General features: G+C 46.4%; 1 protein-coding gene and 1 long non-coding RNA gene across 3 annotated transcripts in view; one reads left to right on the top strand and one right to left on the bottom strand.

Moving 5' to 3' along the window:
* Positions 1-438: 438 nt before the first annotated feature.
* The window catches only part of LOC128850421 (uncharacterized), a 46,847-nt gene continuing 34,590 nt past the window's right edge, over positions 439-12,695 (bottom strand). For both annotated transcript variants that reach the window (XR_008447848.1, XR_008447847.1), the window contains exons 3-6: positions 10,014-10,072; positions 9,280-9,415; positions 3,619-3,707; positions 439-3,001 (exon numbers count right to left, since the gene is read on the bottom strand). This is a non-coding gene — a long non-coding RNA (uncharacterized LOC128850421). The remainder of the gene's footprint in view (positions 3,002-3,618; positions 3,708-9,279; positions 9,416-10,013; positions 10,073-12,695) is intronic.
* RCL1 (RNA terminal phosphate cyclase like 1) overlaps positions 5,840-12,695 on the top strand; it is a 31,425-nt gene continuing 24,569 nt past the window's right edge. The window contains exons 1-3 of the mRNA XM_054054663.1: positions 5,840-6,015; positions 8,065-8,136; positions 8,888-9,063. Of these exons, the coding sequence (XP_053910638.1) occupies positions 5,868-6,015; positions 8,065-8,136; positions 8,888-9,063 (396 nt within the window). The 5' untranslated portion in view covers positions 5,840-5,867. The remainder of the gene's footprint in view (positions 6,016-8,064; positions 8,137-8,887; positions 9,064-12,695) is intronic.

Consider the following 12,695-nt stretch of genomic DNA (forward strand, 5'->3'; position numbering starts at 1 on the left):
GATTAACAGGGTTAACAGTGCAACCATCAGCTTTAGGCTTCAGAGTTGACATCAGTCTGTGATGAACGGGTGTAGCTCCATATCTTTGCATACTGGCTGTTGAAGATGCAGAGCTGAAGTGGGCAAGTCTTCTCAGGACAAACACAGATGTTTGTGTGTACATCATTCAGCTAGGAGCTCAATGTGTGTTGACATTTCTGGGCAGGGAAATGGTGGCTTTCTTAAAGAGCAAGAGGGGAAGAAGGCCTTGAAGTACAAAGGCAAAACATCTCAGTGCCCTTGGAATAATCAACAGGTTTGCTGGCAGGGGAGTGCAGCAGAGAGCCAGAGGAGAGCCCAGAGCACTCTCACCAGATTGAAGACACATGAGGTTGTTTTGTGGAATCAAACTCTATAACCCCAAATGAGTTATAAAGCAGGTATGTTTATTTCCAGCGCTGGGGTGCAAGGGAGTTCTCCTCCTAGCTTGCACACCGTATAGATTAACAAGCAGCTACTTATAGTGTAAAGACATGCATAGGTATAAGCACCTACTACATATTCATACCCTATCCCCGCTTTGTATTATAATTAAATCTGGAAAGTTCGCTCCAGTCTTGCGCCTGCTTAGTGCCTCCTGATGGTCGTTGGCCGGGGTCGTAGGGATGAAGTAGGAAGTCTTGGGATGAATATATTTCTTTTTGAACTTTGTGCAGACTCAGTCTACTTTGGCTGTTTTCAAACTCCTGAACCAAATGCAGCAGCTTTCAACATTCCAATGCCTACTTATCAGTAAACTGCTGCTAGCTGGCTCCTTCATTATCAACTTCCAAGGTCTTCAAGGCAAACAACGCCAAGCTCTAACGAACACTCCCAGCCCCCCTTGTCTGCTTTCGCACATCAATTCCCCCCTGTCTTTTTTAACATGGGCAAATTATTTTGCCAGCTCTGTAATTTATCTCTCAAAGGGGATATATGATATTTTGTTGGAAAATTACCTTTTTAATGCATTCTCATGGGCACTAGACATAGAAGTCAAAATTATTAGTCATTGTAGCATTCTCCAAATCCAAATAAATAACATAGCAGAGAAAACAAAGCTAATTAAAACTAGCATCAGAAGGGCAATAATGGGGTGACACAACTTATTTAGAATGCCAGTCGCAGCAGGGGACCATCTGAACAACATGTCCCTCCAATGATAGTTTAAATTTTCTTTTACTCTTTCAGGACCCCCTTTCTTTCCAGTCGTGGTGGACTGTCATCAGGGTCTTGTCCCGCTTTCCTGGACCTCATCCAGAATTATAATCAAGTCCTGATGTTTCTTTAACTGTTTCATTAATCATTTTACCAATGTAAGATTCATTCCAATAGGTACAGGTGATAATTTGTGAAATAACGTATAATCAGATTTATCAGCTGATGGGATACGACTGGTGCTAAATAAGAAAAGTCACACCCAACAATCTTAACAAGCTAACAAATAGAGAAATTAGAAATTAGAGTGATTCTTACTATCCATAATTATCTCATCTATTACTGCAGAGGTACAAGCAGGTCTCAAACACACACAACCCTGGCCCACGTATACAAGTACAGTCATGTACAAGTACAAGTACAGAAATATATATACAAGTACAGAAACAGGACAGGTCCTGCTTCAATCCCATTCCCCAGTGACCCAGAGCCCAGACTGTCCCCATGGGCATTGTGCTAAAGCATCAGCCCAGTAGCTGCAAAGAAATGGTTCTGAACGTGAGTCGTCTGGGGAAATGTGTGCTGCTCTTTGGCTTTGCTTTGCTGTGTGCTCAGAGTGGAGCACCTGGACACTAGGAGGGTCTGTGAAGTCCAAGCAACATTTTTTTGCAGGAGCAGTGGACTGGCAAGAAAGACTGTAGCCTGTGCTCACCTTGAAACACAAAGCGAGCACCTGGTAGAGCAAAAGTGGCCTCGTGGAAACGTGTTGGCAGAGCTGCCCAGACAGGAATAGTCTAAGTTATCATCTGGTGGGTGCCAGCTATACTTCACATCACCAAATGATAGTTATGTGGTGCCTGGGACCTCAGCACTACTCTCCATTTCCCTTCCATGCTGTGGAAAGAACCAATGCCAGGCTTCCTGGCCTGGGAGAAAAACTTTTTCCATCTCCCTGCATGGTGTGTTGGAGAAATCCCACCTCAACTGGGCTGCAGATCCCAACTGATAGGCAGATCTGGAGCCAACAGCCCCCCTATACAGAAATATCTCGGTCCACAGGGCAACGTAGGGGGTGTGTCCCCTCACCTGGCTGCTTCCTGGTGCCATAAAACACTGATAACCTGTTTGCAGACATGCACACTGCCGCAATGGCCACCTGCACCCCACTGCACATTGCGCGGGTCCTCACATATGTGTGCCCTAGCACAAGTAAGATGTGGCTTGGACGCTACTGTCCGGGGTGGCAGGGCTCAGGGCTGTGGCAGGGAACGCACATGTGGATGGGAAGCTGAGCTAGGATTGCCCCATTCCCTGGCAGTCAGGCTTCTCAGTCCTCTTTACACACCTCAGACATCTGTCATGGGTCCCAGACACAGCTGCACCCTATGTAGACCCTCTCTAGACCCAGTCCCCAGAGATGAGGTTTCCCCTCAATGGAATGAGCCTGTGCTTTGGGAATCAATGCCCAAAAGCTGCCAGGCTCTGATGACTTCTTCCTAGAGCAAGGTGGGAGTTAGTCCTCACGCCAAAGGATTTCATCAAGAAACTTAGGCAGAGAAAGGCTTAGGGAGCATTGGTTCCTTTTGCTTGCTTAGGAAACATCCTCATGGTGGAGAGAAAGCTTGAAAGCCGGAGGAAGCCGCGATCCTGTGGAGGGCAGAAGCTGGCTGCTTTAAGATGGTCTCTGAAACAACATCTCTCTGCACCAGAGTAATAGCCAAATCCCTCTGGTTTGTTTCTCTGCTTTCCACTTTAATTCCTGTTGATGGAAGGTCTTCACATGCATCTCGCCAATGGCATTTATTTACACAATCTTCCCATGCACCTGCATAAAATGCAGATGTATACTGATTTTCCCCAGTCACACTGGATGTCAAGTCTCAAAACCAAAAATGCTCTGGGAATCACATTCTGTGAAGAAACCACAGCAAAAAGCAGCATCGTTTCTGGGGTGTAAAGAGGGAAAGCGGGGTCCCCTCTGACAGCCCAGTCCCTGCTCTGGGACCAGTTCCCACACTGGCTGAGGCAGCAGCTTCCCCCTCTTTCCCTCCTTCCATCCTCCAACCCAAGTGGCAAAGGACCCCTTTGCGCCCCTGCAGAGGAAATGCCTGGCCTCAGGGAGTACAGCAGGCAGTTGTGGAAACCTGAGGCTCACTGGTGCCAGGGAAATGGGGTCTGGGGAAAGTCCTGCTGCCAGGGTAAGGTGCTGGACCTGCTCCCTGCCACCACCTGCCTGGCAGGTACAGCCAGGTAGCTCGAGGGACCCAGACGACTTTGGGGCCAATGCAAACTTTCTACTGCATTTGCAGCCCTGCTGGATGCCAGCCTCCCTCCCGAGGGTCACACCCCTGCCCTGGCAGTCTTGCAGATGCCTTCTGCAAGAGACTTGTTGGCAAACAGGTCTTTCTGCCCTGGACCCTTGCCCACACGCACTCACGGTACCTGCAGAGGGAAGGTCTGGGTTGGCTCTTTCTGCACAGTGTAGGTGAGTGTCCCCAGGAGAGTTTCGTCCTTACCTTCCTCATCTGGTCCTTGGAGATAAAGCAGAAGGGAGCAAGTCAGGCTTGATACGACCACTAGGGAACACTGCTGACATACCCAGGCCCGTGATTTGCACCCCACTCCTGCAGCTCCAGCACAGTCTAGTGCAGGTTGAGGTGCGGCTGAGTCTCCTCGTGTGTTGTTGCTCATGGGGCCAGAGATGCTGGGACAAAGCACGCTGAGCAAGTTTTAGGAGAGGTGTTACCACCCAACATGTCATGCAAAATGTCCGCTCAAGCAATGACACTGCTTGGGAACACATAAATCTCAGCAGGTGCACAGAGAGCAGCAAGTGCCCATTAGAGCTTTTCTGCACAGCTGTGTCCCACTTTCAGTGCCCAGCAGAGACTTATAGTGAAATCCCAGGGAACACAACTGACAGTCCCCAGTGGGGAGGCTGTCTTTAGGCTGTGCTGCATGTTGACAGCCACTGGTCATATTTGCGTGGGCAGATTATCACCTCTCTCCAAGATCCCTATGAAGTTCAATGGAGATAAGTTTAAGGTCTTGTACCTGGGAATACATAACCCTGGAGTGCAGCTCAGACTGAGTTCCACCTGGCTGAAGAGCAGCTATGTGGAGAAGGGCTTGGGGGTCTTGGTGGCTCAGCAACGAGTGAATAGCATGCTGCAGCAGCAAAGAATCATGGAATCATAGAATAGTTAGGGTTGGAAGGGACCTTAAAGATAATCTAGTTCCGACCCCCCTGCCACGAGCAGGGAGATCCCACTAGATCAGGCTGCCCAAGGCCCCATCCAGCCTGGCCCTGAACACCTCCAGGGAAGGGGCTTCCACAGCCTCCCTGGGAAACCTGTGCCAGTGCCTCACCACTCTCATCGTGAAGAATTTCCTTCTATGTCTAGCCTAAATCTGCCCCTCTACAGCTTAAAGCCATTCCCCCTTGTCCTATCACTACAAGCCATGGTAAAATGTCCCTCCCCAGCTTTCTGTGGCTCCTTCAGGTACTGGAAGGTCTCTATAAGATCTCCCTAGAGCCTTCTCTAGGCTGAAAAACCCCAACTCTCTCTGCCTGTCCTCGTATGGGAGGTGCTTCAGCTCTCCGATCATCCTTGTAGCCCTCCTCTGGACCCGTTCCAACAGCTCAATATCCTTTTATGTTGAGGATTGCAGAACTGGACACAATACTCCATGTGGGGTCTCACAAGAGTGGAATAGAAGGGCAGAATCCCCTCCCTGGCCCTGCTGGCCACACTTCTTTTGATGCAGACAAGGACATAGTTGGCCTTCTGGGCTGCGAGTGCATGGCACAGCACGGCATGTTGCAGCATGGCATGGTTCAGCATGGCACAGCATGGTGAAGCACAGCATGGTGCTACATGGCACAGCACAGCATGGCACGGTGCAGCATGGCACAGCACAGTGAAACATGGCATGGCACAGTGCAGCATGGCACAGCATGGCATGGCATGGTGCAGCTTTTCACGGCACAGTGTAGCACAGCATGGTGCAGTATGGCATGGCCCAGCACAGCATGGCACAGCATGGCACGGCACGGTGCAGCATGGCATGATACAGTGCAGCACAGCACACTGCAGCATGGCATGGCATAGCATAGTGCATCATGGCATGGCACAGTTCAGCATGGCATGGTGCTACATGGCACATCACGGTGTTGCATGGCACAGTGCAGCAATGGCACAGCATGGCAGGGTGCAGCATGGCATGGCATGGCACAGCTCAGCATGGCACAGCATGGTGTAGCATGGTACAGTGCAGCACGGCATGGCACAGCACAGCACAGCATGGCGCATCATGGCATAGCACGGCAAGGTGCAGCATGGCACCGCACGGTGTAGCACGGCACGTTGCAGCATGGCACGGCATGGCACAGCATAGCATGGCACAGCACGGTGTAGCACGGCACGTTGCAGCATGGCACAACATAGCACGGCACGGCACGCTGTAACTCGGCGCGGCTCGGGGCAGCAGTGTATGGCACAGCACAGCACGCTGTAACTCGGCGCGGCTCGGGGCAGCAGTGTATGGCACGGCACGGCACGCTGTAACTCGGCGCGGCTCGGGGCAGCAGTGTATGGCACAGCACGGCACGCTGTAACTCGGCGCCGCCCGCCCCGCCCCTTGCCCTCCGCCCCGTGGCGGCGCTTCCGGCGCGCACGTGGTGCGGCGGCATGGCGGGCGGCGCGGCTGGCGAGGGGCTGTGCCTCAGCTTCGCGGGGTGCAACTTCCTGCGGCAGCGGCTGGTGCTGGCCACGCTCAGCGGGCGGCCGGTGAAGATCCGAAAGATCCGCGCCAAGGACGAGGACCCGGGGCTGCGCGGTGAGCGGGGAGGCGGGCGGGGAGGCGCCTCCGCCGGGGGCTGCTCTGGCGCCCGCGCGCCGGGTGGGCTTTGCGCAAAGGGAAAAGGCGCCCGATCCCGTTCAATCTCCTTTCTGAAAGCTTTCGACCCCCCTTTCGGCGTGCACCGCGCCTGGGGCACCTCGCAGAAAATCTCTACCCTTCACTGACGGAAGAAAACAGTGGGATAGAGAGTGAAGAAGAAACGCTGCGGGAGTGTCTGTGGGTTTAGCAGAGTGTGAAGTTCACAGCTCGTGAGGATCCTTCGGTTTGTTCTCCGAAGCTGTCAAAACGTTCTTGACTTCACATTAACCGTGACTCAAAGTGTTAATTATCACCGCGGGATGCTTGGTGGCGGTGAAATCTGTAGGCTTTGCCCTGCTTTTTTAAAGGTGTTCCAATTACCTTTTTCAAGTCGAGGTTGAAACGTAAGCTGTGACTTGTAACAGAAAAATAACAACAAACCCTGGTTTGTGTCGATTCAGGGTGCAGTTCTTTCCGCTTTTCGTGGCTGGAACATTTACAGTGAAAACTCTTGTTCAGGTTTGTTCTCCTAGAGGAAAATGTGTACGTGCAAGGATGCAGTCCTGCACTGCAAGAGGTCCCAGTGCCGTTGCGTAAAGTTGAGACTCAGAATAGTTTGGGTTGGAAGGGACCTTAAAGATGATCTAGTTCCAAGCCCCCTGCCATGGGCAGGGACGCCTCCCACCAGATCAGTATCACAGAATTACCAGGTTGGAAAGGACCCACTGGATCATCGAGTCCAACCATTCCTAACACTCCCTAAACCATGTCCCTCAGCACTTCATCCACCCGTTCCTTAAACACCTCCAGGGAAGGCGACTCGACCACCTCCCTGGGCAGGCTGCCCAAGGCCCCATCCAGCCTGGCCTTGAACACCTCCAGGGGTGGGGCAGCCACAGCTTCCCTGGGCAACAAGGTGAAGTTGAGAAATTATCACAACAGAGAATAGAACCAGCATTGTGTGACTGGGGCATCAGGTGGACTCTGCTGTATTGTACAAATATTAATGAACTGTGATTTCTGCAGGTGGGCCTTTGGTTTAAATGTGTGATGCATCCTACAAGCTTATGCAGAAGTAAACATTTTTTATTGTTTCAGGTTTATCGATAGGGGAGTTCCACCATATACCAACCATTTTGCAAATGCTCTTGGTCCTTGAAACTACCTGGGTTTTGAACTCTGCGTAATTATATTTACGTATCTGCCTTGATATTGGCTCTGTACCAGTGCACAATATCTAAATACTAGCATACTGTGCCTCCTTTTTGTTTTTTTTTTGTTAAAGATGCTTGTCCTTTTCCATGTCTCTAACCAAGAGTCACATGAACAAAAGAAACTGAGAAATTAGTTCCACACAAACTGTTATAGTGCACACAGTAAGCAAGCAAGGAGGTGATAAAATGACATTGTGATTCTCTGGCCTTTATTATGTCAAATTTAAAAGGCTACAGGTAGCTAATTGTGTTTGTGGAACGGCTGTGCAGCAGCACCCCACATCTGAATGTCCCCTTCTCTTAAACTAAGACTTTCACAGACAGTAATGGGAAGCTCTTATTAGCTTGTTGTACTTGAATATACAAGGTCCTGTTTGCTAGGATTTGTATGTTTTGCTTCATACTGAGCAAAATGTAAGTTGTCAAAGGTTTCATCCTCTGGGCGTGAGTGATTCTTTGGGCTGCTACGGTCAGAAGAGTCAACTTGTGTCACACACTGTGTGCTGGTGAGGGGAGTGTGGCCAGTCCAACAGTCGCCGATGGTCACATCTGGAGGCACCTCAATTGATTTGAGATGCTTGTAAGTGTGGAGGCTCAGGTTAATGTCTCTGGTGTTACAGTGAGTTACCTTTTCTCATGTGGTGGAATTACACCACAAGTTGAAAAGTGAGAGTGGCCTTAGTGTCATGAAAGGCATGAGGGGAGAATGTACAACTGTGGCATTGAAGCTTGTTATTCTTTCCAGGAATAAATATTTGGAACTTTAAAATTTAGATTTTGTTTTACTCCTTAGATTTTGAAGCAAGTTTTATTCGCCTGATTGACAAAGTAACCAATGGCTCTCGGATTGAAATAAACCAGACAGGTGAGATCTGCTTTCTCTTTTTCCACTGTTCCGGTCTTCCAGGCTCTGTCAGTTGCTGCAGTAAAATTTAAGTTTAGGCTTGACAGAAGTAGGTGTTTAGGTGGCATTGATTGTGAAGATTAGAAATAACCAAGCTAAAAAGTTTTGCAGTAATTAATTGTGTGCAAGAAGGTCATCACTCCACCATAATGCAGAGAATTAAGGAAATGGAAATGCTGAAGAAACTAAAATAAATATTTTGTTTGGTATACAGAATTTCTTAGTGGTAGAAGGTCCCTCTGAACCACAATAGATTTTTGTCTTCTGTAAAGGCAAACTTCTGAGAAAGACTGATTGCCTTGTCGTGCTAAGAACGAGTTTGGATGAGAGGCATCCTTATTTTAAGGATTGTGGTTGGTGAGTGAAGCAGATGAATCACCAGATATGCTGAGGCAGCAATGACCTGATGGTCTAGTGAAGACTTAGCTGCTGCGGAGGATAATTGCTTGTATCAGCATTTTGGGGATTGCTAAGAGATCCTTCATTTTTGGGGAGTCGTGGAAAGGATGAGAAATGACCTGCAAGGCAGTCACTCGTATGTTAGCCGAATATAGCATGCTGGAATAGCATGCCGGAAATGCTGCTGTCTTGCATAGATTGTACTGTCTCCAGTTTGCCTGTATACGTAATTATAAGGTGTCTTTATACAGTAGTAATGGCCAGTGTGCTGATAGGGCTCTTATTTGGTTTGTTCCCCTGGCATCTTCCCCAGGTACTACCTTGTATTATCAACCTGGTCTTCTATATGGAGGCTCATTGGAACATGACTGCAGTCCCAGTCGTAGCATTGGCTACTACTTGGAAAGTCTGCTCTGCCTGGCACCTTTCATGAAACATCCGTTGAAGATTGTCCTGAGGGGAGTAACGAATGATCAAGTCGATCCTTCGGTAAGTAATGACGTTTAAGTACTAGAGCAGAGTTGTTGGGGTTTTTTTCCTAAAACTATTAGGAAGAAGTGTCTAAAACATATTGTGTGTTTATTATCCTTCCATCTGCAAGTATCCACTGTTACTGCATCTGCCGGCAAACTCTTTGAATCAAACAAATACCTGCTAAACTGTTGCCTTTCTGCATCACCCTCCAAACTACAGTTTGTAACCTACCTTTTGACTTTCATTTCTGGACTGCCTCAGTCTTCTTTCCTGGAAACTCCCTTCAAATGCAGTGTTAGGCCCTGCCACGGGTTTGCTTCTCCTATTCTCTTAGAATTTAGATTCTCCAGGTCCACATGTGTATTTGCTGTAAAGAGAGGAAATTATTTTTAAAATTTGAGTGTGACAAGAAAGGAATCCTTCTTTTCTGTTGGAAGCTGGACGTAATTATACCAATGCTGCTGTGAAGCCTTCTTTCAGTGTCATGACAGTAAAGAAATTACAGTAGCAAAAATACTTAATAACTCTGGTTCTTCAGAAAGATGCTAGAAGGTAGGGTAGATCAAGTGACTGTGAAATGCTTGCCTTGATTTCTGTTACTGCTGAAAAGCACTTTGTTTTAAAAGCACTGTTACAAAAATGAGCTATGGATGGTGTGAAATTAAAACATTGAAGTAATGGTTAGTGGTTATTCTGGTTTCTTCTTCTTTTTTTTTCCCAAAAAAACCCCCGAACTAAACAGCTTTTGGACAAAAGCACTGCTGCTCATTTTTTGAATGGTAATTTGAGACTGTTTTCGTCTGAGTAGACAAAGGAAATATTATCATCTGAAAACTTAAACAGTTTAGAGTTATACAAATACTCTGAAGTATAATTGTAGATACTTGACAAGCCTCCGAGTCCTGCTGGTTTGTATGGCTTTTCAACTCTGCTTCTCTTGTAATTTAAAAAACTCATTTTCTCACCTCTGGCTCTGGCAGACGCCCCGTGAGCCAAGGATGATTGAAGTGGGTTATACACAGCGCTGTCAAAAAAAAAAAAAAAAAGAAAAAGGGAAAAAAGGGTTAAAAAGGCAAGCGTGCTTTGATAGCCTTTCAGTCACTGTAATTAAAAGTACTTAATAGAAATGCTAAGTAGTAAGAGTTAAGTCTCTTTTGGTTGTCTGTGTCTTTTTAATCACAATGGAGAAATCCCTGAAGAATTTAGACAAGAAGCTCCAATCTTAATGTTTCCTTCAAATAAGTTTGGACACTCATCCTAACAACTGAATCCTAATTTTGGAAATTAACCATTTTGGGGCATCTGCCACAATGGGCCAATACAGATTAAACAATTTTAGTTGAAAGGGATGTAAGAATTTGAGCCATTTTTTTGTGCTTGAAGAAGGGGGCTTGAACTGGGCAAAGCTCAGACACAGACAGGTATTGGCATGCATTTGCTGGATCAGAGTACCTGACACTAAATGTAAATAAAATGCAGATGTGCATGCTGGGGAGTTGTATTTTAAGTGCCCTAGAATTGTGCCCTAGAAGCACAATTGTAGTTACTGGGACTCGGCTCATGTGTAGTAACTTTTTAAGTGGCGATGGCTGAAAACCAATTCCTAAAACTGATTTAAAGCTGTTTTGTGTCTGTTTAACTTGTCTCTACACCAGTAAACTAAGAACATAAAAACAGATATTTTATGGAGTTTTGCAAGATATTTTATGTAGCACATGACTATGCAGATTGCTGAGACTACAAGTTTAAGTGTTACCCCAAGTGATTCATATGCTTAAGTAAACAGAAACTTGTTTTTAAATTAGTTTGGGCTTTTATTTTTCAGTAGGCAGGAGCTGTTTATAAATTGGATGAACTTCTGTTACATGTGTTTGCCCCAAAAGGCATACCTGAAGTTTTCTATCCATCTGTATGCTTTCTGGCTTTCCAAGGAGAAGGGGGAAAAGCAAACCAATGTGACTATGTTGTGGGTAGCTTAAAATGGGCAAGGAATTTTCCATGCTGCTCTTCATGTAAGAAACTCTCTATCTCAGCTTAGAGGTACAGTAGGCAAGGCACCTGCTCATATACTTCGGAGAAGTGAGAGGAAAACTACTTTGCTTACCCTTGTTGGGAAGAGCTGTGGCTTTGGAATACCAGCCTGAACTGTTCACTGTCAGCCTACATTTGCGTTATGTTTTTCTGTGTGACCATTGGTGAGACTTGACCATGGATGGCTTGTGGGACCAGCCATGTAGGACTGGCATATGGAATTGAATTAATTTCAAGTTAGAGTATGTAGGTGGGGGCTGTCTTTGTGAAGTGCCTTTTTCAAGACAATAGAGGTCCTGTGGTCTAATTTTCTTTTCTTCCTCTATGAGTTGTTATTTTGATAGAGGTGTAGTGCTGCAGTAACCTGGTTTTAGAGTAATTGTTCTTAATGTTTGGGTTTGCAGGTGCTGAAGTTTTTTTTTGTAGCTCTGCCATGCGACTTTCAACTGAAATTGCTTTTATGCTGGCTTGAGACTAGCATATGAAGCTTTGAGTTGGGAGAAATAATCATCAGCATTAATCAAAATTGAGCAGTGATCTGATTTTATAGCAATCACAGGAAAACAAGATATTTTTCCAACTGACTTTTCTGGTCTTTCTTTTTTTTTTTTTTTTTTTTTAAAGTTGCTATACTCTGGTTTCATTCCCCCACTCTTCCCCTAGTCTAGGTCCTTGTCCCTGTGACATAACAGTGTATATGTGGCAGGGATAAATGCTCCTCTGAAATGCTAATGGCCACCTAATACTCACTTCTGTCTTAGGTAGCCATGTGCTGTTAGGTCTGTTTCTGATTTTTTGCAGCTTTGCACTGGTGACTTTGGATTCTGAGACCACTGAAAGTAAATTTTATTTTTTTAAAAAAAAAGGAAAAAGGTTTGTATTTACAGTAATTAGTGAACAAGCAATACTTACGCAACTTAGCAAGTCGTTGGGATTTTGCATGAGATATGCCCTCAGTTGTAGGATGCGTTTGCTTTGGTACAACTTGGTATTGTGGAGTTGGCTCTGAAAATGGACTAACTGCCCTTCAGGGGGAGCTGAAGGATGACTTTATGGCTGAGCATAGGCAAGAAACTAGAAAATATCATTTTAGGCCTCAGTTCTGCTGCCGTCTCGTCATTTCCAGTGAAGTACTTAATCTCTCCTGCCTGAACTCCTACTTGTCTGGTAAGCAGAACAGCGTTTTCCACTTCTTCAAATGCTCCCGATTACCTTCTCTGTTTAGGCTACAAATTTGGAACAGAGACAGTCTCTTTATGTGTCAGCCTGGTACTTAATAGGTATCATGCCTGGAATTTGTCTGAGGACTAAAAGCTATGACAAGTCTTGAAATTTTTGGCAACAGACAAACCAGACTCAAAAGTTATCCAGCTTCCTAATGCTGATGTAACCTGCTTTCTCTGGAAATACAGACTTCCATCTAAAGAATTGCAAAAGTGGGAATGGAGAAGGGAAAGGGTATTCCTAACCTACCTAGTGAAGCTTTTCTTTTTTTACTGATATATTTTGTTTCATAAGGAGGAGGGAGCAATATTGTGTAACATTAACATGAACCAGGTCAGCTCGTTGGAGTTTCTGGCAGTGGTTTTCGTGTGCGTCTCTGTGTGTGCATGTGC

Source organism: Cuculus canorus, chromosome Z (genome assembly GCF_017976375.1).
Source record: "Cuculus canorus isolate bCucCan1 chromosome Z, bCucCan1.pri, whole genome shotgun sequence".
Taxonomy (NCBI): domain Eukaryota; kingdom Metazoa; phylum Chordata; class Aves; order Cuculiformes; family Cuculidae; genus Cuculus; species Cuculus canorus.